The 24442-nt window shown below is 36.0% G+C and overlaps 1 protein-coding gene across 2 annotated transcripts in view; it reads left to right on the top strand.

Annotated features, from left to right (window-relative positions):
* Nucleotides 1–24442, top strand: part of DOCK11 (dedicator of cytokinesis 11) — a 172129-nt gene that overhangs the window by 110777 nt on the left and 36910 nt on the right. For both annotated transcript variants that reach the window (XM_016202704.2, XM_087829402.1), the window contains 9 exons: nucleotides 4877–4993; nucleotides 6796–6871; nucleotides 7935–8044; nucleotides 10097–10211; nucleotides 15297–15363; nucleotides 16898–16945; nucleotides 18341–18483; nucleotides 19741–19856; nucleotides 21705–21842. In XM_016202704.2, coding sequence (XP_016058190.2) covers nucleotides 4877–4993; nucleotides 6796–6871; nucleotides 7935–8044; nucleotides 10097–10211; nucleotides 15297–15363; nucleotides 16898–16945; nucleotides 18341–18483; nucleotides 19741–19856; nucleotides 21705–21842 — 930 coding nt within the window. The remainder of the gene's footprint in view (nucleotides 1–4876; nucleotides 4994–6795; nucleotides 6872–7934; nucleotides 8045–10096; nucleotides 10212–15296; nucleotides 15364–16897; nucleotides 16946–18340; nucleotides 18484–19740; nucleotides 19857–21704; nucleotides 21843–24442) is intronic.

Raw genomic sequence — 24442 nt, 5'->3', positions numbered from 1 at the left:
AGTCTGTGTGTGAAGGCCATGGCTATAGTTCATATTTGCTATACCTTTATTTTTTTATCTTATTATTATTTTTAAAAATATATCTTTATTGATTTCAGAGAGAGGAAAGAAGAGGGAGAGAGAGAGATAGAAACATCAATGATGAGAGAGTGATTGATCGGGTGCCTCCTGCATGCACACCCCCTACTGGGGATCCAGCCCGCAACCCGGGCCTGTGCCCTGACCAGGAATCGAGCCTTGATCTCCTGGATCCTAGGTCGACGCTCAACCGCTGAGCCACGCCCAGCCGGGCTTGCTGCACCTTTAATGTATATATTCAAACCTTATTAACATTAAATCCTATGGGCTTGAAAATGTGTACTGCAAACTATATGCATTTAGAATAACCTAACTCACCTGCTATCAAATGGCTCAAGGTAACATATTGTTTCATAACTAATCATCAGTCCCTTTGTTTTTGCATTCAAATATAAATAAAGTTATGTTACTTATTATAATCACTTTGGAAAGCTGACTTGGAAATTTATTTTATTCTTTCTCTGCAGCATTCCCATTTGTCCTTAATAAACAGAAAATGCCTGCCAGCTATATCCAGTTATATTTCCTTAATTACAACTTTTTAATTACAGTTTTTTGCTAGTTTGCTTTACATGATTTTATTATAAAATAGATTTAAACTCCTCACCTTTAAGATGTTATTTATTACTTACTGTAGTTTGCATTGTTTTTGTCACATTATAACTATAATAACATTCTCCCACTTATTGTAGTTTGCTCTGTTATGTGCCCCCTTTTTGGTGAATGTTGATACTGACCTAACACAAGTTAGCTTTTCATTTAGATATATTATACCAGTTATCTTAAAAGTCATCCATTCCAACCAAGCTTAGTCACACCTTTAAAAATGCTAGTTACTGCTGGGCTCTGGTTAATTGCTGCTTATGCCATTAGTGGGGAAAAGGATCTTATGCAATGTGGAGGAAAACATCTTTAGCTGTGATTTCAATGGATTCACAGGAAAGGTACAAAATGAACTTTCCCTCCATGAAGCAGGAAGCTGTACTCCCCTCTACCCTACCTCTTTAGGTGAAAGTGAAGGAAAAGGGATTTCACTAGTGCCTTACCTAGAGGTGGAATTTTAAATACAGATGCTCCTCAACTTCTGATGGGGTTACATACTAACAAACCCATTGTAAATGGAAAATATCGTAAGTTGAAAATGCATTTAATACACATCTTACCGAACATCAGAGCTTAGCCAAGTCTACCTTAAATGTGCTCAGAACACTTACACTAGCTTACAGTTGGGCACAATAGTCAAACACAAAGCCTATTTTATAATCAGGTGTGGAATATCTCATATAGTTTATTATGCATATCACTTTCACACCATTGTAAAGTAAATAAAAATCATAACTTGAACCGTCATAAGATGGGGACAATCTGAATTTTACATCACCCATTTGGACATTGTTTACTTTTAAAATTCTGAGAGTAGTATATGTACACACACACACACACACACACACACACAGCTATTGTTATCTGTAAATAAGTTAAACATTATGCCTGTTTGAGTGTTTGAGGTTTTAGACTATGGGAAAGATTGAAATGCCAAACCCATTATTCTTTCAGTAACTTCCAAAGCCCTTTCCTCTCTGTTCAAAACCTTCAGACAGGTATTAATGAGTATGGGATTCTCTCCAATAGAGCTTTGCTTCATGGGCCTGATTAACCAAAGCTTAAATTCCTTCCTCTGTTTGGTCCAAATAATCCACAGGTGGCCTAAGAGGCCATTTGTCAAATAATAAATAAAGATGCCAAAGTGAGGGTAGAGAGAGGAGCTTCAAGTACCTATAATTTCAATCATGTCTCCCAAAGTGACTCCAAATAAATACACAGTCAAGAAAAGAAAATGCTTCCCATGGAAAGGCTGCTTTGAGACTAGATCCCCTAGTCACCTCCTCTTCTCAGTTCCAACCACATTGCCATTCCTCAGCCCTCCTCTAATGAAATTATGGAGGTGTCACTGGTCCCTGTTCCATGTTATTCATAAACTGCTTTGGGAAATCTCCCAACTTCTTATAAATTACCATGAGACATCTTTCCTGCTCAGAACAAGAACGTCCAATGTCTAACGTGTGTCCTGAGGTCTGTATCAGTTACTGTACCCACTGCAAGTGATGTTGATACCTAAGAGAATTCCAATTTCTACTTGGGCTGTGGTCAAATCTTTTTTTTTTTTTTTTAAAGTAATCTGCATACATGGTAAAAATAAATAAATAAATAAATAAATAAATAAATAAATAGTGCCTTTCTTACATTCCTTACCTCCATGCCCCAATTCATCTCTCCAGAAGCAGCTGCTGTTATCATTTTCTTATATATGCTTCTATTTTACACATGCACAAGCCTATATATAATATATACAGGGTGGCGCAAAAGCAGGTTTACAGTTGTTCATATGAAAAATAATACAATAAATAATAAATAATAATGCAAAAATAAACTGTGTAACATGTACTCACAACTCTAAACCTACTTTTGCCCCACCCTGTATAATAGAAACCATTATGCATTTTCCTTTTTTCATTTAACAATACACCCTAAAGGTAGATCTACCACATTTAAAAGAATTTGCAGTATACCATTATATGGATATACCTTATTTTATTTAGTCATCTTCTATTAATAGATTCTGAGGTTGTTTTCTTTTAATATATTTTGCACTGACTGTATGTTTTCCTGTGTTCCTGTTCACCTGAGAGAACTGTAGCCTCTCCTTCTCTAGTGATCACTCACTATCAGAACTAAAATGGGCTCTAATCTAGAAGCTATAATATTAATAATAGTAGCTAAAATTTATTGAGGCATCTCTGTGCCAGACACTGTATTGAATAACTCACATGAATTATTATCATCCCCATTTTACCAAAGAGAAAACTGTGGTTAAGTGATTTGACCACAATCAAGTTACTAGTAACAGGAGAGCTGAAATTCATGTGTTTCTAAAATCTAAAATTCGTGCTCTTACCCACTAGATTGTATTGCCTCTCAAATCTTAAGTGGGACACTGAAATATTAGAGAACTACTAAGAAAGGGTGATCGTGATGGTGAAAAATCTTGAAACCAAAGCCATGTGAAAAGTAAAGGAAAGTAATAAGGGCTGTTTCGCCTTGCAAAGAGTGAATTAAGACAATTGATGGTAACTGTCTCCAAATATTGAAAGGGTTGCCATGTCAAAGTGGAAGTGGAAGTGGAAGTAGGCTTATTCTTTGTAGTTCCAAAGGGAAGAGTTATACCTAACAGGTAGAACCTTCAAGGAGTAAATCAGCTAAAGAACCTTTCTATCAGAATATATGAAAAAATTGGAATGTTTAAGAAGTTTATAAACTAACCATTTGTCAAGGATACAGGTAAGGTCCATTCCTGCCTTGAGGAAGTTGGACAAGATTAATATACCCAAACCTCTGTGCACATCAGCATCATCTGGGGCAGATTCCCAGGACTCAGCCCAGTCCTACTGAACCTGAATCTCCCAGTGATAAGAGACTGTTATCGATAGGGTTAGAAATTAGAAGTCTGTTAAGATGGGTCCTTGAAATGCACAAAAAAAGTGCAGATGGCAAATTAACATGCAAAATTGTTTAAACTCAAGAATAAATGCAAATATGCAAATTAAAGCAAGATGATGTACTATTGATCTGTGTTCTCTAGGTTGACCTTTGTGCCCTAGAGGTCTTATCTAAATCTCCAGACAAGCCTCCTAAAGTCCTGAAATATAGAGGGCAACTCTTGTGTCATGAAAACCACTGTTTTTGCTGATTTGAGTGTATGCACATATCTGGTGAGGAATGTCTATAGCTGAGAAAAGCAATAAATAAATTTGTATAAGAGGTACGACATGAGTTAAGACTATTGTGGCCAGCTTTATTTACATATTTATAAATATATCAATCTCCCAATCCCTATAATTGATTTAGGGGCCAAGATCACATTGTTTTAATTGCTGTTTTAATCAAAGCAAAAAAATGTTTCTTGAACGAATACAGTAATTTGTTTTTTTCACTTCATTCATTCATTTATTCATCTATTCAGCTAATGTATATTGGCCATCTGCTATGTGCCCAGGCACTGGGGATGAAGCAGTGAACAGGACAGACATGCTGATCCCTGCTCTCATAAAACTCAGCCCTCACTGGAGTGAAAGAGTAGGACTAATATTATCTGCTTTTCTAGATCAACTCTTCTTTAAAAAATAACTTTTGCCTTTTACATTATGTAGTTGTGTTTGAGGCATGTGATTTGACTGTATTCTGTATAAATCCAAATACCAACAATGTTCTGTGGTAATTCTGAGACTGTAAGTATAAATAGACTCATGATTCACTAATTGGTTATGGATGTTAGCCTGCTTTTAGTCTTAAAACTGATAGAGCCAACTTTATTTGTAATACATACATATTTTATACCTATTAAACTTTTTTTAAATGTATTTTTCAGTTACAGTTGACATACAATATTATCTGTTTTAGGTGTACAACATAGTGATTAGACATTTACATACCTTATGATGTGATCATCCTGATAAGTTTAGTACCCACCTGGCACCATACATAGTTATTACAATATTATTGACTATATTCACTATGCTGTACTTTATATCCTCATGACTATTTTATAACTACCAATTTGTACTTCTTAATCTCTTCACCTTTTTCATCCTTCCTCCCAACCCCTCCCATCTGGCAACGGTCCATTTATTCTCTGTATCTATTAATTTGTTTCTGTTTTGTTTGTTCATTTATTTTGTTTTTTAGATTTCACAATAAGTGAAATCATTATACCTATAAGCTTCTGATAATTATTTTTCAGAACCAGCAAGCCAAAATAGCACAATTGTACCTCCCATTTGTTGGACTGCTTTTGGAAAATATACAGCGATTAGCAGGCCGAGATACCTTGTATTCTTGTGCAGCCATGCCTAATTCTGTAAGTAGTAATGTGTTTCTATTGGTGTTTTATCTTGTTTTATTGACTACATTTGTAATTGGGCTCATATGCTGTATGGTCTCAATTTACGTGGTTCACTTTTCACTCCATTTTTACATTTACACTTCTTCCTAGAGCAGTGTTTCTCCAACTTCAATGTGCATAAGAATCACCTGGGAAATTTGTTAAAACAAAGATTCTGATTCAGCAGGCCTGGATGGAGCTTGAGATTATGCGTTCTAACAAACTTTTGGCTGCTTCTGCTCCAAGGACCACACTTTAAGTAACAAGGTCCAGGAGAACACCAAGAATTCCCTGTACCCAGTGTTTTAAGATTTGCTGCTGTTCTGTGCCTTCATATATTTATTCAGCCTGAAAACGGAACAAAAGATTCTTCACCTCCAAAATGTTAGGCACCTGGGATTAAACTGTTCCTTTGCTCCTCTCCTCCCTTGACAGCCCCCTTTCAGCACTTCTTGAAGAGTTGATTTTAACTCATCACAATTGGTCTGTGCCTTTTTTCCACTTAGACTCTTAGAGTTGAAAGGAACTTTGGAGGTGATCAGTCTCCCACTTAGCCAAACACCTTTTGCCATTATAATAATCAAAACTTCCCTTCTCACATTAGACCTAAAAGATTTTCTGTCCACTTGTTCTAGTTTTGCCTTCTAGAGATAGTATATAGAACAATCTACTCCCACCTTTACATTGATACCTCTTATACATGTGCCTTCTAAATTTTTCTCCAGACCAGCTATCTCCACTTTATCATTTGTCATTCTAAAACCTTTATATTCTTGGTTATACTCTTCTGGATATGCTCCATTTTACCCATCATCCTATTAAAATATGGTGCTTAGAAATGTACACTTTATAGTCTGCCCAGTGGGACTATTAACTCCTACCTCACCTCCCCACTCCATGTTCTGTATGGCCCAAGATCACTGTTACACTTTCAGTAGCCCAGTCACATTGTTGAGTGGCAGGTTAAACTGTGTCCTTTAAAGCTTCCTTTGGAAATACCCCTATCTCAATTTGTCAGGCCTGCACTGGTTTCCCCAGAAAGCTACTTCTATGCCTCCCTAATGATTACCTGTAGCTCCCGATTATATCACCCACCTGGGTGTCAGGCTGGTCTTTCTTCACAAATACAGTAGCTCATGCTTATGTTTACTTCACAACATTTGACAATGATATTTGGAAATATTTTACTTGCCTGTTTTTTCTTTTGGAGCTCAAGTTCACCTAGGGCTTCTGTTCACACCCCTCCTTCTAGCATTGCCCCTGGTTCCAAGCAAGGAGAATTGAACCAGACTGTACCAGTTGCAGCTTTTACCAGTCATCTAGAGTTATATCACTAATTGTACCTTAGCCAGAGGTCATGCTTACTACAGTATGCAAATACCCATTTTTTAAAGATTTGTCGCCTAAATACCGATACTGATTTGGACTTTCACTGTGAGCTTCGTTTAAGCATCAGTCCTGGCTGGTTTGTCTCAGTGGTTAGAGCATTGGCCCACGGACTAAAGTGTCCCAGGTTTGATTCCAGCCAAGGGCACATACCTCGGTTGCAGGCTCAATCCCCGGCTCTGGTCGGGGTGCATGTGGGGGGCAACCAATCGATGTGCCTCTCTCACATCCGTGTTTCTCTCTCTCTCCCTTTTACTCTCTTTGAAAAGCAATGGAAAAATATCCTCGGGTGAGGATTAAAAAAATATCAGGGTATCATTTTAGTCTAATTTGATTTCTTACCCTAGTGTACAAATTTGTTTAAGTGACAGAGGTATCACTTTGTGTTACAGGCATCCAGGGATGAATTTGCATGTGGCTTCACTTCACCTACAAATAGAGGGAGCCTGAGCACTGACAAAGACACTGGTAATTAAGTCCTTTAAAGATTATACATTGCATGGCTGTTTAGAAATGTATTTTTTGAAATATTTTACAATAAAAACTATACATAGCATGATCTCTACTAAAGTTTAATTAAAACCTGACTCACACTTGCAGCCACATTTCTTTGTTTAGATTTCCTTGTCTAAGCTTGTCAAATATATCTTAGTATACTGAGATAGTAGAGGATAATGAGAAAAACACTGGCCTCCAATCCTCTTATCTGTCTCTAGTCTTGGACAAGACACCTTCCTTTTCTGGGCCTAAGTTTCCTTATCTATAAAATTGCCTCTCAAATTGTGTGGCTTTTTAAAAAAATTATTTTAAAGGAATTTCATACATAGTAAAGTGTTTCAAGAGATACCAAAAAAAAAAAAATGCTAACCCTTTATTTGGCTTCTTATGTGTTTTGATATAATATATAAACTTTACAATTTTAGCTGATGAAGATCTAATCCCTAAATTGTATCTTTACTTAAATTAAGCTAGTACTTAGAGGTTTCACTGTGAAGCACTCACTGTGAGAATATTGTGCTAATCAAAATAAGCCAGGCAGAGAAAGACAAACATCACATGATCTCACTTATATATGGAATCTAAAGAACTTAATAAACTGATGAACAGAAATGATTCAATGACGTGGAAGTATGGATCAGACTGATGAATCTCAGAGGGATTGGAGGGGGGTGGGTGGGTGGAGAGATTAACCAAAGAACTTATATGCATATATGCACAACCCAAGGACATAGACAATGGCGCAGAGAGGGACTGGGGAGGGAATGGGACAGGATGGAATGGGTCATTGGGGAGAAAAAGGGACATCTGTAATACTTTGAACAATAATAAATAAATAAACACCATAGAGAAAAAGACTGAGAGATTTGACCACATAAAAACTTAAAAGTACCATATGTCCAAATAAAAAAATTTTTAAAACCTTAAAAAAAAAAATAAACAAAATTAATTAATTAATTAACCCAGTACTTATTTTAAAATGTATTTTTGGCAGTTCCTGCTGTTGCTAACAATTACTTGGCTTTTTTTCCAGCTTATGGATCTTTTCCAAATGGACATGGACTTAAGAGGGAAGACTCAAGAGGTTCCCTCATCCCAGAAGGAGCAACAGGATTTCCAGATCAGGGCAGCACTGGCGAAAATGTAAGAATATACATACATGCACGCTCGCATGTGTGTGCATGCATGCGTGTGTGTGTGTGATAACCCTAATGATGTGTTTGGCTACAACAATCTTCCTTTTTATGTAAATAAGAGGCCACTCTCCTGTAGTCTGTACTGGATTTGTCAAAAGCATCCCATAATTTTTGGTTTAGCACTTGCTTCCTATCCTGGCAGCTGCTACTTGGACATCTTGAACTCTTCATAAGGGCTAAGACACTTATCTTTAAGAGTTCTAACTCAGAATACCTCCTTCAACCCCTAGCACACAGTACTGTAACCTGTTTTAGAGAGAGAATGTTCAAGTTTAAAACATCTAATGTACCTTGTCACTTAAACCAAATCACTTCCTGGCAGGATTAATTCAGCCTTACATTCTTTTATAATAATTACATTAATATAGGGAAAAAAATTAGATCCTCAAATTAAGGATTTCAGCATCTGATATCACTTCATCAGAATATGCTCTCTGACTCTTCCATCTCATTTTTTCAAGCCTAACACTAAAGTTTATGGGATATGTATGCACTGAGTCAGAAAAACCTCATTTTATTTTTTAATTTTTTTTAATAGATCTTTATTGATTTCAGAGAGAGGAAGGGAGAGGGGGAGAGAGAGAGATAGAAACATCATTGATGAGAGAGTCATTGGTCCGCTGCTTCCTCCATGCCCAACTCTGGGGATCAAGCCCACAACCTGGGCATGTGCCCTGACCAGGAATCGAACCTTGATCTCCTGGATCATAGGTCGATGGTCAACTGCCGAGCCACGCCAGCCGACCAGAAAAAAAACTCATTTTAGACCAGTAAAACCTTGTCATGCTGCTATGTGATATCATAGAATCATATAAAAATTAGTTAGAAAGGTCCATGAGAATAATAAATTTCAACTTTCAGTTTACAAATGAAAACTGAGATTGTGATTTAGGACAGTCACACAACTCTGTCAGGGCCAGACCTGGACCCAGATTTTCTAATTCCAGCACTTCTCCTCCTATATCATGGCACTCGTTGTGTGCATCAGAATCCCCTGAGGTGCTTAATAAAATAGATGGTTGGGCCTCAGCCCCAGAGTTTCTGATTTAGTTGGTCTTGGATGAGGCCTGCTAATTTGTATTTCTAAGTTCCCAGGGGATGCTGATGCTGCTGGTTGGGAACCACCCCTTGAGAACCACAGGACTATACTTCCTTAAACCTTTAGATAAATAGTAATTTACTCACAAAGGTTTCTATTTCACACCATTTAGAATTACGACACTATCATAGGTAAGGCAAATAAAGGACAAAGAGGTTAAATGACTTGCTAGTAGTTACACAGCTAGCAGTCATTCAGAACTTAGATGTTTTACTCCAACTGAAAGTTCTTAGTAAATCTTACTTTATTAAATGTGTATCCCCAGCCCACTGTAGCTCAACTGAAAGTACTGATTTTTAACAAGGGTAAATTATTTATTCATATAAATCCCCAAATAGGTCAGTTCTTGGCATGCTTAACGACTGATACTTTAACAGAATAGGAACATCACTACTTTGTAGAAGCTCTAGTTTTGAAGTATTACTGGGTCCTCCTTATTGTAACTATCTTGTAGTATCATTAGCCTTTTTGAAGGTAGATTTCTGACCTGTAATTTGGAGTTTGGACTATAAAAAACTCCAATGAGAGATTAAAGAGTTTAAAATGTTTCTTATACTTTTATGTACCTTAGTTAAGTTCCTGCTTGATGTAAAAGCTATTTTCCTGGAATAGCCACATATGATTATTTAAATTTTTTACTACTAAAACATGGGACCTGTGGGAATTAAACATTCACAGTCTTTATGGCTATATCTTGGTGAAGACACGAAGGTAATTTCTAGTGATATTACTAGGTGCGGTAGCAACAAAGAGCCCATTTACCTTCCAAGTGTGATATAAAATTTGGATTCATTCTTAGAATTTTCCCAAACAGGACTAATGATAAAAATAGTTGAGTTAAAGGCTATGGGAAACTATAGTACCAGTATTGTTCACAAAATTCCTGTCTTTCTATTATAGACCCGGCAGAGTTCTACAAGGAGCAGTGTATCATCCCAGTATAATCGATTGGATCAGTATGAAATCAGAAGCCTCTTGATGTGCTACCTGTATATAGTAAAAATGATTTCTGAAGGTGAGTTACCAGCATATTAAGCCTGGACTCTAGTAGACATTTACCTTCACAGGCTATTTCATGCAACAAATGTTTGACCATCATTTAGAGCACAGGCTCATTAGAAACAGATCTGTGAAGACTCTGTTCCTATATTTTAAGGTTCATTTCAGTCATGTACATTTGATTCTTTGAAATAATTTTAATTCAAAATTCAGTTTCTAAAATGAGGAAATAGTTTTTAAATTGCTAAACATTTTTTCCTGCAGAGCATATAATGGATTAAATGACCAATGTAAACAGAAAAGAATAACAATAACAGGAATTCATATTTAATACTTTAACTTTTATTTGACCCAGGATTTGGAAAACAAAAAGCAAACAAAAAGACAAGAAGGGTTCTTTGAGGGTAAGGAATGCCATTGTTACATAGTACAACTTTATGGTTTTGTATGGTTTCAGGTTCCTTTTCACACTTTTCCCCCCCTTGGTATGTAATTATATTATTTACTAGTATTATCAATTCCTCTTTACATTACAAAGAATTTTCATAAACTACATGTCTTCTGGACCTGGAAGTCAAATCAGATTATCTTATTCTCAAATATCATATTTATTCACACAATTCCCTTCCTTTTCTGAATATTTTTGCTCAAAAGAAAAAATGCAGGAATGAAGAACATAAAAGCACCTGGGTTCTGTTCATTACAGTGGTTATCTTTCACTTATTTTCCATTTTCAGTAAATATACATTGCTTTAAATCTTTCTTATAACAATGGATAAATAATAAAAAACATAAAGTAAGTTGATAGCTAGAGAGACATTAAAACAAATCAGTAGCTAGATATAATAAATTCTAAGGTACATTTTAATAAAACAGATAAAATAAACAGATAAAACAGAATCTTTACTTAAAGTAAAAGTCAAAGACAACATATATGCATAATAGTGTGGGGAAGGCCTGGGGTGGGGCAGGGGTTTGTTGGAGGGGGCAAAGCAGGGAAAAGGGGGGACATCTATAATACTGTCAACAAAAAAAGCTGTTACCCCCCCAAAAAAGAATATTTTAAAAATAAAAGTATATTTATGTTTTACATAGTACTTTATGGAAAAAAAAAGAATATACTGAGGCTATGTGATGGACCTCCATGTTTTGTGAAAGAAATGAGTAAAGGGAGATCATTTTCAACCTGGCAGTATTTTTTCCCAGGAGCTAATGGATCAGTTAACAACTACAGCTGTAGCTCACTGTTTTTGTCTTCCCACAAGGTGAAAAGTGGGAGAGTATAGACAGTTAACTGCTAATGTGTACAAGGTTTCCTCATAGGGTTATGAAGATATTCTAAAACTGTGGTGATGGTTTTACAACTCTTGAAATATACTATAAACTGTTATGCTGTGTACTGTTTAAAATGGGTGAGTCTTAACGATACATGAATTTTCTCAATAAATCAAAAAAAAAAAAAAAAAAAGACCCAACAGACACATGGAAAAAAAAAAACTGGGAAGAAAAAAAAGTTCACCACCACCACAGCTCAGGGAAAGTAAGATTGAAGAGAGGAGGAGATGCATTGCTGACTAGTTCTCCCCTCTTCCACTCCAGTACATGTGCATACATGCATGACATGCACACACACAAACACAAACATACCCTCCATATACTGTGGCATACGCGAGGCATGTGCATACACATGCACGTGTGCGCACACACACACATACCCTCCATATACTGTGGCATACGCGCACACACACACACACACACATACATACCATATATTGTGATGCCAGTGACAAGCTCCTGGCTGCTTTTTTGATGTCATGGGTAAAACCATAACTGCTTTGTTTCTTGAGAACTTCATAAGTCCTCCTCATAAATGTTGACCTTACTTGCTAAAAATTTGATCTTTGTTAGACTTTTCTTTCTTCTGCTTTTTGATTTTTTAAAAGCATATTTTTAATTAAGTAGTATACAGTCAGTGTCACATCTCCTTTTTATCTTATGTACATATAAGGTCGTGCTGTATGATATCTATAAAGTCATATTCATTTTATTCTGAAAAATTTCAGCTTCTGGGTCCTCATCAGTAGATGTATTCTAGTTATTTGTCTTGTCCGGTAAATATTTCATTTTAGTCATTCTATATGTGTTTAAGTGTTGAACTCACGTCAGGTCTTCTCTTGGCTTTCTTTTATATTAGTTCATAAACAGTAGCAACTTAATTTCAACAAAAAGATGCTTTTATATAGAAGTAGAGGGAGCAGTAGTTTTTTAACTGGCAGTAATTCAGTTTCAAAGTCTAAGATATTTTCCAAACTATGTTTTAAGTGTTATTGCCTTGTTTACTATGTCCTGAGAAATGGAATCAGAGTCAGAGGTTATCAGTTATTTACATAGTGTCAAATGACTGGAAGACTGTCCTCTTGTGAAAGAAAAGCAGTTTCCTTAAGAGAGAGGATGAGGGAGAGTTACTTCCTTCTTTCACGCTGCATCCTGGCTTTTCTCTTTATCCTAGACCCCAAAATGGGACTGTCATCACCTTGAGGATTATCAGCACCATACCCTGTTGCAACTGTAGATTCACTAGTATTCTTTCTCACAGTCAATTGTTCAGTGGAAGATATCTGGCAACTGCTGTCTCTCCCCAAAAACCCAATGTTGTAACGAGGAATACCAACTGATGATCTTTTCCTACTTGAAGTATAGTCAAATGGAAATACATTTGAAGAGCGTGTTTCTTTTTTCTCTGTGAAAGAGTGAAGTGAGATTCTATTATCAGGCATATTTTCCTCTGCTGAAGTTTCAGACATTACTTCAATTGCTGGATTTTGTTCTGTAGAAAAACTGGAAAAGCTCCAAGGGAAGTCCATCTGAGTAGAGGTCTTCTGTGTGGAGGTCTTGTGTGTAAATATCTGTATCTTTTTTGCCTGGTCAGGCTTGTCTTCAGAACGGTTTGAGACAACTTGAATTTCATGCTCCCTTTGAGTACTCTGTGTATATATTAAGGGAAAAAGTGTAGGTGACTTCTGGGTGGAAGTACCTCCAGTGGTAGACTTAGTGGCATTAGACGCAATACTCTCAAAAGTGGTGTCTGCCATGTCAAAGAGGTCTGGACTAAGAAATGGCTTTGTATGTTGTTCCTTTTTCCCTCTAGATTTCATCTGTTCAGTATTTGATTCCTCTCTTAATCTCATAGGCAGAAGCATCAGATTTCCCTCTGGTGGATCCCTGACTGTAAAAACTGACCCACGCTTTTGAGCACAAGGAATGAAGTCATCATCACTCTCAGAAAAACTAAGCTTTTTCTGTGTCACTTTAAGTTTTGCAGAAAGCATTTTATTTTCTTCTCTTAGTTTATTCCTTTCTGCAGTAATCTCGGCAATAAACCTAAGGTTTCGTTGTTGGATATCATAAAATTCTTGCTGTAGTGTATTCTTGTATGTTTCATTCACTATACAGCGGTCACATGTTTTTGAGCGTAACTGCTCTCGCAAGGCCTGAATGGTGCCATTAAGGACTTTTTGTTGCTCAGTCAGCTCTCTAATTTTGGCTGTGGAACCTGTCCATCTTCCATCCCCCAACCGCTCTTTTCTCAAACTGGTTAATTTTGCCTGTAAACGGTGTAGCTCTTTGTCATGGAGCTTTTTTAGTGTTAGCCAGGTTTTTTTAAAATCATCACTCGACACGTCACATATACTTAACTCCATTTTATCAGATTCTGGAGGTATCTTATCATCTTTCCTGTCTTCTCCACCCATGTTCCCTGTGCGCATCATGTCTCACCAATTTCGGATTTGGAAATGGCTGAGACTAGCCAGCGGCTTGATGACGCCACAGACTAAAAGATGGTTTAAGAGTTTCTAAGTGTTAGCCCGCCGCAGGGATAAGCCCTTCACCGTTTTTACAGACCTTATGCAAAGCTGCCTCAGGGTATGGTGTCACGGGGCAGGGGATGGCTCAGGGATGACAAGAAGGAGTCCGGATTTTTGGTGGAAAGGAGGCCCCAGTCTTTTGACAGGAAAAGCTGGTGCGCAGCAAAGGGAAAATGGCGCCTGTGGTCGACCGTTTTGTAGAGGCCGGAAGCCGGAGAGGCCGGAAGCCCGGTGACTTCTGGGAGCCCAGCTTCTCAGAGCTGAGAGGCATCCAAAGGCAGGCGGGAGGGGGGGCATACAGGAAGTCACTTCTAGCTGAATTTAAAAATACAAAACAAATCTAATTTGACTCAGGTCTAGCATTTTTATTCTTGATGACCAATATTTTATAATCATTGGAAACTGCCAATACTCCTGGTCTTTAAAAAATTGTAAGTAAAGTCAAAACCCTCATACATCTCCCCCTTCATATAAACCAACATTACCTGGTCCTCCATCCCTATCCGCTGGGAGGCTCTAGCTGGGCTTGCAATTTGTTCGTTTGCCTGCTTTTCCGATACCTGCAGGATGTTTACACTTAGAAGTGGATCTGCTGACACCGCTAGCTATATCTGAGAAAGATGAAAAAGAATTAGAGAGTTAAGCGGCAGCAATTTCCTTTAAAAAAACAACTCCATAAGCAGGTGTGTTGGAAGTAAAGAAATAGGTAAAAATATAAGTATATGTAATAGATTTAAGGGACTTTTATATCTGAAATAGTTGGAGTTTGTGTGTGTATTGCCAGGACTTGAGTTTATAACCCAAAGGCAAAGAGGAGGAAACATTATCTACTGTAAAGTTTACAGTTGTCAGACTTTTTGGTTCAGAGACCCTTTGAGTAGCAGGCAGAGGTACTTGATATCCCCACCATTAGGCAAAATGCTCATAAATGAACCATCTTGCATAAAATTTGAGGAAGTTCATTAAAAACCCCTGGTCTGCTTCCCTTCCTTTGTTTTCAAGGATGATAGGAAGATTGGGATGAGCTATCCAAAAGAACATTCATAAAATAAAAAGAAGTTAAAATAATTAGACTAAAATACATATATTTGGAATTAATTCAAAAGAATACAGTGTGTGTATTGAGCAAAATTGGCGGTGAGTTGATGGTTGTTGAAGCTGTTACTGGTACTTTGGGGTTCACAGTGCTATTTGCTCTATTTCAAGATCTAACACTTTATTTATTCCTTTTTCAGATACTCTCTTAACTTACTGGAATAAAGTATCACCTCAGGAGCTCATAAACATTCTCATACTTTTAGAGTAAGTTAACTTACTTTTATAAATTTTCCCCTTTTGGGGGGAGCTTAGTTTTATACATAATAAAATATTACCTTTTTCCTGCTTTCAACATCTTATTTGCTAATAATGTAGGAAATTTTAAACTATTTTGATAATACAGATACTGACATACAGGTTCTTCACACATAGAGGGAAAATATGGTGATGGAATACTTGTGATATTATAGAAAACCCTAGCTAATAATAGATCATTTTTATAGCTTAGTAGGAGTCTTTTTGTGATCTGGAAAACTAGAAGTGGCATCAGATGTCCTACATCATTCAGGGCAGATGCTGGCTTAATAGAGAAGCTTAAATGATTGGAATTTAGAATTTGTACTCTAAGGTGGAGCTGAGTAATTCCACCCACTTCACAAATGCATAGATACATAGATAGATGATAGATTGATATAGATACAGATATCTCCATTCCAAGGCACTTGGGGGAAAATCTAGTCTTTTTTTCTAGGTAGATGTGGGAAGTTGTTCTATACAGGGCAAGGCAAAAGTAGGTTTACAGTTTTGAGTATGAGAAACAGTTTATTGTTGTATTATTATTAATTATTGTATTTTCCATACAAACAACTGTAAACCTACTTTTGCCCCGTCCTGTATTGTATGTTGAACTATTTTTACATTAATGAAAACTAAAAGAAAAATTAGAATGAAATGTAGGAAAATTTAAAATAAATAGTACATATATTATTATTATTATTATTATTATTATATTATGTTATATTATATTTATTATATTATATGTGCATATCTACCAAAACAAGAGTATAATCAATTCATAAATATTTATTAAAGTCTTTCAGAATTTTGCAGGAAATTGCAGCAAACAAAACACTGAAGATTAAAAAGAAAACAAACTAATTATTTGAAAGTATTGAAATATTTCCTAATGAAAACATATGATATTAGGGATTTGCTTCAAAAACTATGGGAAGTATGGAGGGAGGGTGGAGGGAGAGCAGAGGACTTGTTCAGTGTAGAGATTAAACAAAAATGGCTATGAATTGATTATTGTTCAGGCTGGTAGGTGCTGGGTATGTTGGAGATTAGAATGCTGTTCTCTCTAATTTTGTATGTATTTGAGATTTTCAGTAATAGAAAGTGTTTTAACACCATTATAAAAAAGCATAGCAATTACTCCAGTTTTTAGGGCTTATGAACCTTTTTTTAGGTATTAATAACTGTACTAGATACCTTTGCTATGATATGTTATAGGACTCAAAGGATGATTTACATTGACGGGGTTTTTTTATGTTGTTAAAATTGTACATGAAGACATGGACGTTTCTGATGCCGATGTACTTTTAGCAAATAAATGTAGAAAGATATAATATGGCAAGCCCCCAAGTAGTTATGTGTATATTTATTTCTGTCTGCCAAAACATACATTATAATATGACTTAAGTAGTCATTCTTTGTAGCACATGACTTTTCAAATATTACTTGTTAAATTGCAGAGAATTATACTACTTTACTAACATGCTGCTGTTCTTCTTTCTAGAGTATGTTTGTTTCACTTTAGGTACATGGGGAAAAGAAACATAGCAAGGTAATTCCCTTGGCAATTTCCACTTTTTTCTTTTTCTTCCAACAGAGGGCAACCTTGATCATGCCATGTAAAAAGTACATTATTAATACATTTTGAATTCTCTTGAAACCTATATAATTTTATTAACCAATGTCACCCCAAGAAATTTAAAAAAGGACAACCCTTGATTTATATAACATATCTCAACTCAAAGTTTAAATTAAACTAATGTGAGCTGATACATTTAAGTTTTCCAAAGGGTAATGGTTAGCCCTATACGCAGAGTTTCTTTCCTAATCTGGAACAAATGCTGTCTTTTCTGAAGGATGTATTTGGAAGGGCTAGATTCAGGAGAAGGCAGGAAACCATAAACTGAGGACAGTTGTAAGGTCTGTACTTTTATCTACAAACTCTCAGTACACACCTCAGTTGCTAAGGTAAACAGAAATCCTCAACAGTGATTGGGATAACATTATAAATGATCAATTTTTCCTTTTTGCTGTATAAATCTTAGTGAAATAAATCTTTAAAAGTGCTTGAGGGACCCTAAGGAAAATATTATTTGCTTATCTCAATGAGATAAATTGTAGGAGTAGAGTTAGTTGTCATTAAAGAAACACAAACAGAGTTCATTTTTTTATGTTAAATTCCATTGCACTTCCAAAAACTGAAGAGGCTGTTTGTATAGGGTTTATAATTGCTGCGTCTCTGGAACATCCTAATAATAGGTAATTCAGGTGACAATTTCCACTGTCTTTCCCCGTGATTTGAAGCTGGCATGGCATCTACCACCATGAGCCTTAACCTCTAACATTCTGCTGACTCCCACTATGTTTCCTAGAGAATAGACAAACTCATTTTCTTCTTTTGTTCCTGTATGACCCGGTTGTAATTTTTTTTTTAATGGAGCCTTAACATTAAAGAAAAAATTGCAAATTCTTGCAATAGGCCTGTTTAAAGAGTAAAAATTTCTGGCCCAAGTTTAACACAAGTTTAGAAACATTTGATTGACACTCGTTCTTCAACATCCAGGAATTCCCCCCACTCCATTTCAACTCTTTAGCAGCCCTCTCACTGTTTCCACTGACTCTTGCCCTTTCTCACCTCCTAAGAAAAGATTGAATCTTGTAGAGTGTTGTCTACTTTACACTGATGTAATTGATGAGAAGGAGGGAAGTAAATAACTCTAAATTCCTTAACTATATTCTTAAAGTATCAGCTCTTTTAAATATACATTAAAACTTCATAAAATTTCCAGTGATGTCTCATTTAAGCCAAGTAATAGTTGGAAGAATATTGATCATAGTATAGTGTTTATGTGGAAACCTAATCTTTTTTTTTAGTTAAAAAAAAAACACCTAACATTGAAATACAGTATCAGAGTACTCCAATTCCTAACTTTAAATTTTATTTTAGGGTGCATGATGCCTGGCTGTCAAAACACTTTGGAGTAGACAGAAAATCTCAAACCATGCCAGCTCTTCGAAACAGATCAGGAGTAATGCAGGCCCGACTTCAGCATCTTAGTAGCCTGGAAAGTTCATTTACACTTAATCACAGTAAGTGAAAATGTGTGTAGGGCACCCATTTGAAACAGACATGTAATACTATTTAACCTTGTTTTAAATAACCAATATAATTGAAAATGATTTCACATACATTGATCTGTTTGCATATCTGTGTATTTATATACCATCATTTCATCATACATGACTGTAATGAAATATGCATGGATTTTTCAGCAATTTTAGGTAATGTATTTTTTTCTTAGTTCAGCATTAAGTTAATTTTTCTCACTGAGTTGTTCTTATTCTGGATATTCTTCATTGCTACTGTTAAACTTTTTTTTTAAAGAATAGTTTATTGATTTTTAGAGAGAGAGGCAGGGAGGGGGAGAGAGAAACATCTATGTGAGAATGCAACATTGATTGGCTGCCTCCTGCACACCCCCTACCATAGATTGGGCCTGCAATTTGGACATGTGCCCTTGACCGTGAATCAAACCAGCAACCTCCTGGTGCACAGGACGATGCCTAACCAACTGAGCCACACCAGGGCTCTACTATTAAACTTTAATGCAAATAATAGTATAACATAATAGTATATGTAATATTTATTTAAAGTTACTATTCAATGATTTTAAGGGATTATACATGCTGAGCTGACTGCAAAAATTAAAGAACTGTAAATACTGTTTTGACAAAGGTGTATTTCACACAGGTTGAACTATTGACAAGGCATGTAGGACAAAGAGAGAAATCTTGCCCAGCTGGGGAAGCTAGAGGGTTATATAAATGGAAGCTATCCTCTGAAAAGCAAATATTAATAAAAAGTAAAAGAGAACACTTTCATTTTCATACAGTCCTCTGGAGGTTGCAGAGAAGGAAGCCAGCAAAAGTGGCCTTGTGATAAGGACTAATTATAAAAACAAATGCCTTGAGCAGATGGGCCCTGAGCTAACAGACTCAAGACGTAAAAAAATGCGTCTTACAGCCTGCATGGCCTAAAATGCCTCCCACATTATTTCCTAGTTATATCGCCCTAGTTCATCACTAAAATCTTGTCTCCAAAGGAGTGGGCACCTAATTATGTGTACAGAGCTGTTGATATGTAGCTGAAGTAAAAATTAGTAGACTTGATTAACCAAGACCATATTTGATTCAGGAATAAATACAGGGAAACTCATTAGATCTGCAAGTATGGAGAGCTTCCTCTCTTCTTGCTTGAGTTTTTTTTTTTTTGGAAAAAAATCATTCAAAACTATAATGTGAATCTCCCTGTTCAGCAGTTTTACTTTACTTTTTTTTAAATCCTAGGTTCTACAACAACTGAAGCAGACATTTTCCATCAGGCACTTCTTGAAGGCAATACTGCTACTGAAGTTTCTTTAATAGTACTAGATACCATATCATTTTTTACCCAGTGCTTCAAGGTAAAAATAAAGAGTTAAAATTCAGCTGGCATCATTGCAAAGAAAACATTATACAAAGAATAACCAGTCAGAGGAAGCATAGCAATCAGGAAACTTGGATGGCAGACCAAGTTTGACTAAAGTGTGACATTGAGAATTCACTGAGATTTACTCATATCTAATAGTTTCATTTTGGTGGTTAAAAACAGTTCTCTTTCATACTTTCATTAAAATATCCAGTAATTTTTAGCCCAAATTATGATTGAATCGGTTTGCTCAAATCCGCGTTGTGATGAGATGTCTTCTTAAGCTAGATAATGTCCAGGCAGCCTGGCTGGCATCCCTAGTCAGGCACTTAGTGTTTTTTCTCAGCTGTTTGCCTCTCAGTACAAATCATTATTGCTATGATTAAAAAGAATAAGGTAAAGGCAGTGACCTTGCAAGGTTGTTAAAGGAGTAGACTGAGATAATAGAAGTGTTAGAAGAGTTAAAACTACAAAACTGTAATGTAACATCGGGGAGAACTGAAAATTGAAAAATCTTGCTTGCTTATACCTGAGTTATACAGATAATTTTTTCTTTTCTCCCCCTTCTGTCCTTTTTAAAGAGGCTCATAAGGGAAAGCAGAATTAGATGCTAATAAGAAATAGGCTTCAGAATCCCTTTATGAAATATTGTTTGTTCTCATTAAAATGCAAACCAAATTCATTTTTTATTGTGCCAATAAGTAAGGGTATTTAGTCTCAAGGCTTGCATTGTATTCCTCCCTCCTGTTAAGATGCTTCTTATTTATTTAACAAACATACCTCTTGATTGATGTCAGGTACTACCCTAAGTGCTTTACAAATATTAATTCAGTTTTTTTATTGTGGGGCTGGGGGAGGGAGAAGGGGGATGACTGCAAATGGGCACCAGGGATGTTTTTGAGGTAAGAGCAAACTGAGGCTCACAGGGAGGTTAATGTCATATAGCTGGTCAGTGGCAGACTCAGGATTCAGATCTAGGCCAGTCATCACAAGGCTCTATGCTTCTAACCATACATCATACTTGAAAATAGACTAAGGAAAGAGCCAGAAAAATCTAACACCCTTCATAGATTCTGGCTGTCGATGTTACCATTAGATTTATCACAACTCTGCATATTATTTTGTTTTTTGTTGTTGTTGTTTTTGGCCAAGTTGTAACTTGTTAGTTTTTTGAAGGGATAGGAGAATAGGGCTGGAGAAGTTAACCAATACTTTTTTAAAGAATAGCTTCATAAACCAATAGATATATTTCTCTACAATTTATTGTGTCATTTATATCTCTCTTTACAAGGAGCATTTAAACAATTTATATGGTCTGTTCAATTGTCATACCTGTTATCTCTACTCATAGGGGGTTTAATTTTTCACCAGCGGCTAAACATATCTTATACTAAGCATGCTTTAAAAAGTAAATTAGATAATAGACTTTTAAAATAGGATTAATATTTTCCTTAATTCTTACATTATTTAGTCTCCCTCAGAGGAATACAAAGGCCAGTTTCTTTTTATCCATTTATTTTAAGTTTACTGGTTTTTTAATTGAGAAGTAATATGGTTAGGTTAATAGAAATTACTCTTCCCATACTAGTTCTGTATTTGGCGTGTTGCATTGGAAAAATAATTTTTTCATCTATGCTTAAAATGATAGAATCAAGTACAAATGAATTTATGTAGTATTTTGAGATTTCCAAGTTGAAAGATGGCACCGATGTTTTAAACTTCCTGTGTTTCTGAAACTTTCGGACAGTGGATTGATAAATGGGCATGGGTCAAGTCAGATCTCTCATTCTGGGGGCATGGTGGCATAAACTATTTCTATAAAATGTATTTTCATGTTTTTTAGAGTCAACTTTTAAATAATGATGGCCACAACCCGTTAATGAAAAAAGTATTTGATATTCATCTTGCTTTTCTTAAAAACGGACAATCTGAGGCATCACTGAAACATGTATTTGCCTCATTGCGAGCTTTCATTAGTAAGGTAAGGACAAGAGCTTTCTAGCTGCTAGTGGGCTTGCTTCATGGAAAAACGAAAAGAGGGAAAAGAGGATCGTTGTGATGAGATCTACATCTCAAATACTGAACCCATTAAGCCAGTACAGTAAAACCTCCATATAACGGACTAATTCAGGTGAAGGGGTGTCTGGTTTCCCGAATACGTATATTAAAAAAAATTGACAAATCAGTTAGTTTACCTGTTTTTACTTAAGTAAACATGTTTGTGTAATTAATGTATGAAAAGTTTAATTTCACAGAAACATTTTCCATATGTATTACTGTCATTTTAAATTTATACTGAATAGGTCTAGTAAATGCGTGCATTCACCAGTCACTGAGATTAAACAAATGCGCATGGCTGGGGTGTGGCTTAGCACACGTGGGAACATCTGCTGCACAAAGTCATGCTGTGGGAAAACAGAACCAGTTACCATTTATGATACAGTGTGATCATGTGCTAATCATTCCCTGAACATTGTTTATGGGCGGTGACTCTTGGATTTAAATATGTATACTGTAGCTGTAGATATGTAATATTAATGATGGTGAAATTACTACAGTGTTTTTTCCAACATATGGCCTATTTGTTTAAAATAACAGTGAATTAATAACAAAAAATAACCTGTTAATTTAATTATAAGCAAGTCTTGGTTAAAAGCATTTTAAAATTAACAGGGTGTTAATTTTCACATATGATATATGGACTGGAAATTTTGTCCATTAAATCAAAGTCCATTAAATCTGAATTCCGTTAAATGGAGGTCTGCAAAATCGAGGGTTTACTGTACTGCCTTTGTAAATATAGAAACAGAGCAGCCAAATACATAAAGAGGGTCTAACCAAGAATCCCCTAAAATCAGAATGTGCTTTTTATTTCATTTCACCTAGTCATCGCTGCACCTTTTTCAGTAAGCTCCTTTGAAAAATACCATTTTCAATTACAACTTTGCCAGTTTTTCTTCTGTTTTGCCTTTTTTTAAGTATTATGCCGAAGGTATATAAGCTATTAGTGCATTCATGTATAAGTACTTTGAAAGCACACACTGAGTTTTATAACCCCTTGTGTAATATCTTGCAAATGGTAGACACTCAATATAGGGTCAAATGAATGAGCTCTTCCTTTCAATGCTAATTGTATCTGTGGGCTGTAAATTTTCAGGCCACTTACCTCATTTAAAAAAAAACTTCAGGCTGGACTTTTAGGAATAAATATGACTGAAACAGCAGAGAATTATTTCTGGTCTGCTGTTAGCTTTTAAACATAATAAAAAGCATCATAAACCAAGATGGAGTTAAAATTATAGAAAGGTACAGTTCAGGCCTTCCCCTCTGGTATGTATAACTCTAATAAAATAAAGAAACGCAGTTAATTGATTTGTATAATCGGATAACTGAGCATGGAAAACTTTTTTGTCATCACTTGTTGCATTTAATTGATATAGAAATTAGGTAGATTCGAAGGTTGTTTTTAATTGCAATTCCTTAATACAAAAGAAATAAATGGAAGACCAAATTCACTATAAGCATCTTATAAGAAATGAGAAAGAGATTCAAAAATAGTTCATTTAACAATTACTGGGTAGGTTCTTACTGGTGCTAGATACTATGTTGGGGATATGGTCCGAGAGCTTATTGTCCAGTAGAGAGAAGTGTGCACACAAACACACACACACATCCACAAATGCCATTAGGATAAAAGAAGTCTATACAGAGAACTGAGGGTGGGCAGAGAAGGAGAGCAAACACTCTAATTTAGCAAAAGCTTCTCTGCAACTGTGGAGCTAGGACTTAGCATGGACTCAGCAAGAGATGGGATGAAGAGGTAAATGTGTACTCATCTGAGGAGTTAGACTGCATCTTTCAGGCACCAGGGAGTTTTGAAGTAACCCAATTAGATTTGTACAGTATTAACAGAATTGGTGTGGACAGGGAAAAATCTTTAAAAAGTAGTGTGGAAGATGGATTGGTGATGATACTAAAGGCAGTAAGAAGACGTTGCAATGGGCTAGATACAAATGAGGCCCTAAAGTAAGGCAGTGGCAGTGGAAGTGGAGAGTCAAAGGCAGATATAAGACATGATAAGAATATAGATTTTATAGGATTTGGTCATCAGTTTAGTGATTGTATAGTGGGTCATGGTGGTTGATACAAAATGTAGAGAAAAGGGTAAAAGGTAATGAGTTCTTTTTTAGGGTGCCTAAAGGATATCCAGTTAGAGCTGCTAGCATCGACAATCAGATATATAGACCTTTGCTCTGGAGAGAGATTTGGGTTAGAGAGCTAAACTTGGAGTCATCATCCATATATTCATCCATACTATATTTGTTAAATACCTTCTGTCTGCCCAGCACTGTAGCAGGTACTGGAGATAGAATAGTAGAGATATAAAAGAACAATCTTGTCTTCATAAAGCTTTCAGTCTCCTGGGGGGGGGGGAGGGAGACAGCAAATAAACAGGTAAATAAAATAGTAATTATGATAATTGCTAAGAAGGAACCAAGGTGCTATGATAGAGAATAATGATTTGTGAGAGATTTCTTACTTTAGATAGGTTTGTCACTGTTTAAATGAGACAAAATATGA

This window comes from Miniopterus natalensis, chromosome X, assembly GCF_054644295.1.
Source record: "Miniopterus natalensis isolate mMinNat1 chromosome X, mMinNat1.hap1, whole genome shotgun sequence".
NCBI classification, from domain to species: Eukaryota; Metazoa; Chordata; class Mammalia; order Chiroptera; family Miniopteridae; genus Miniopterus; species Miniopterus natalensis.
This window is presented reverse-complemented; position numbering and strand designations above follow the sequence as displayed.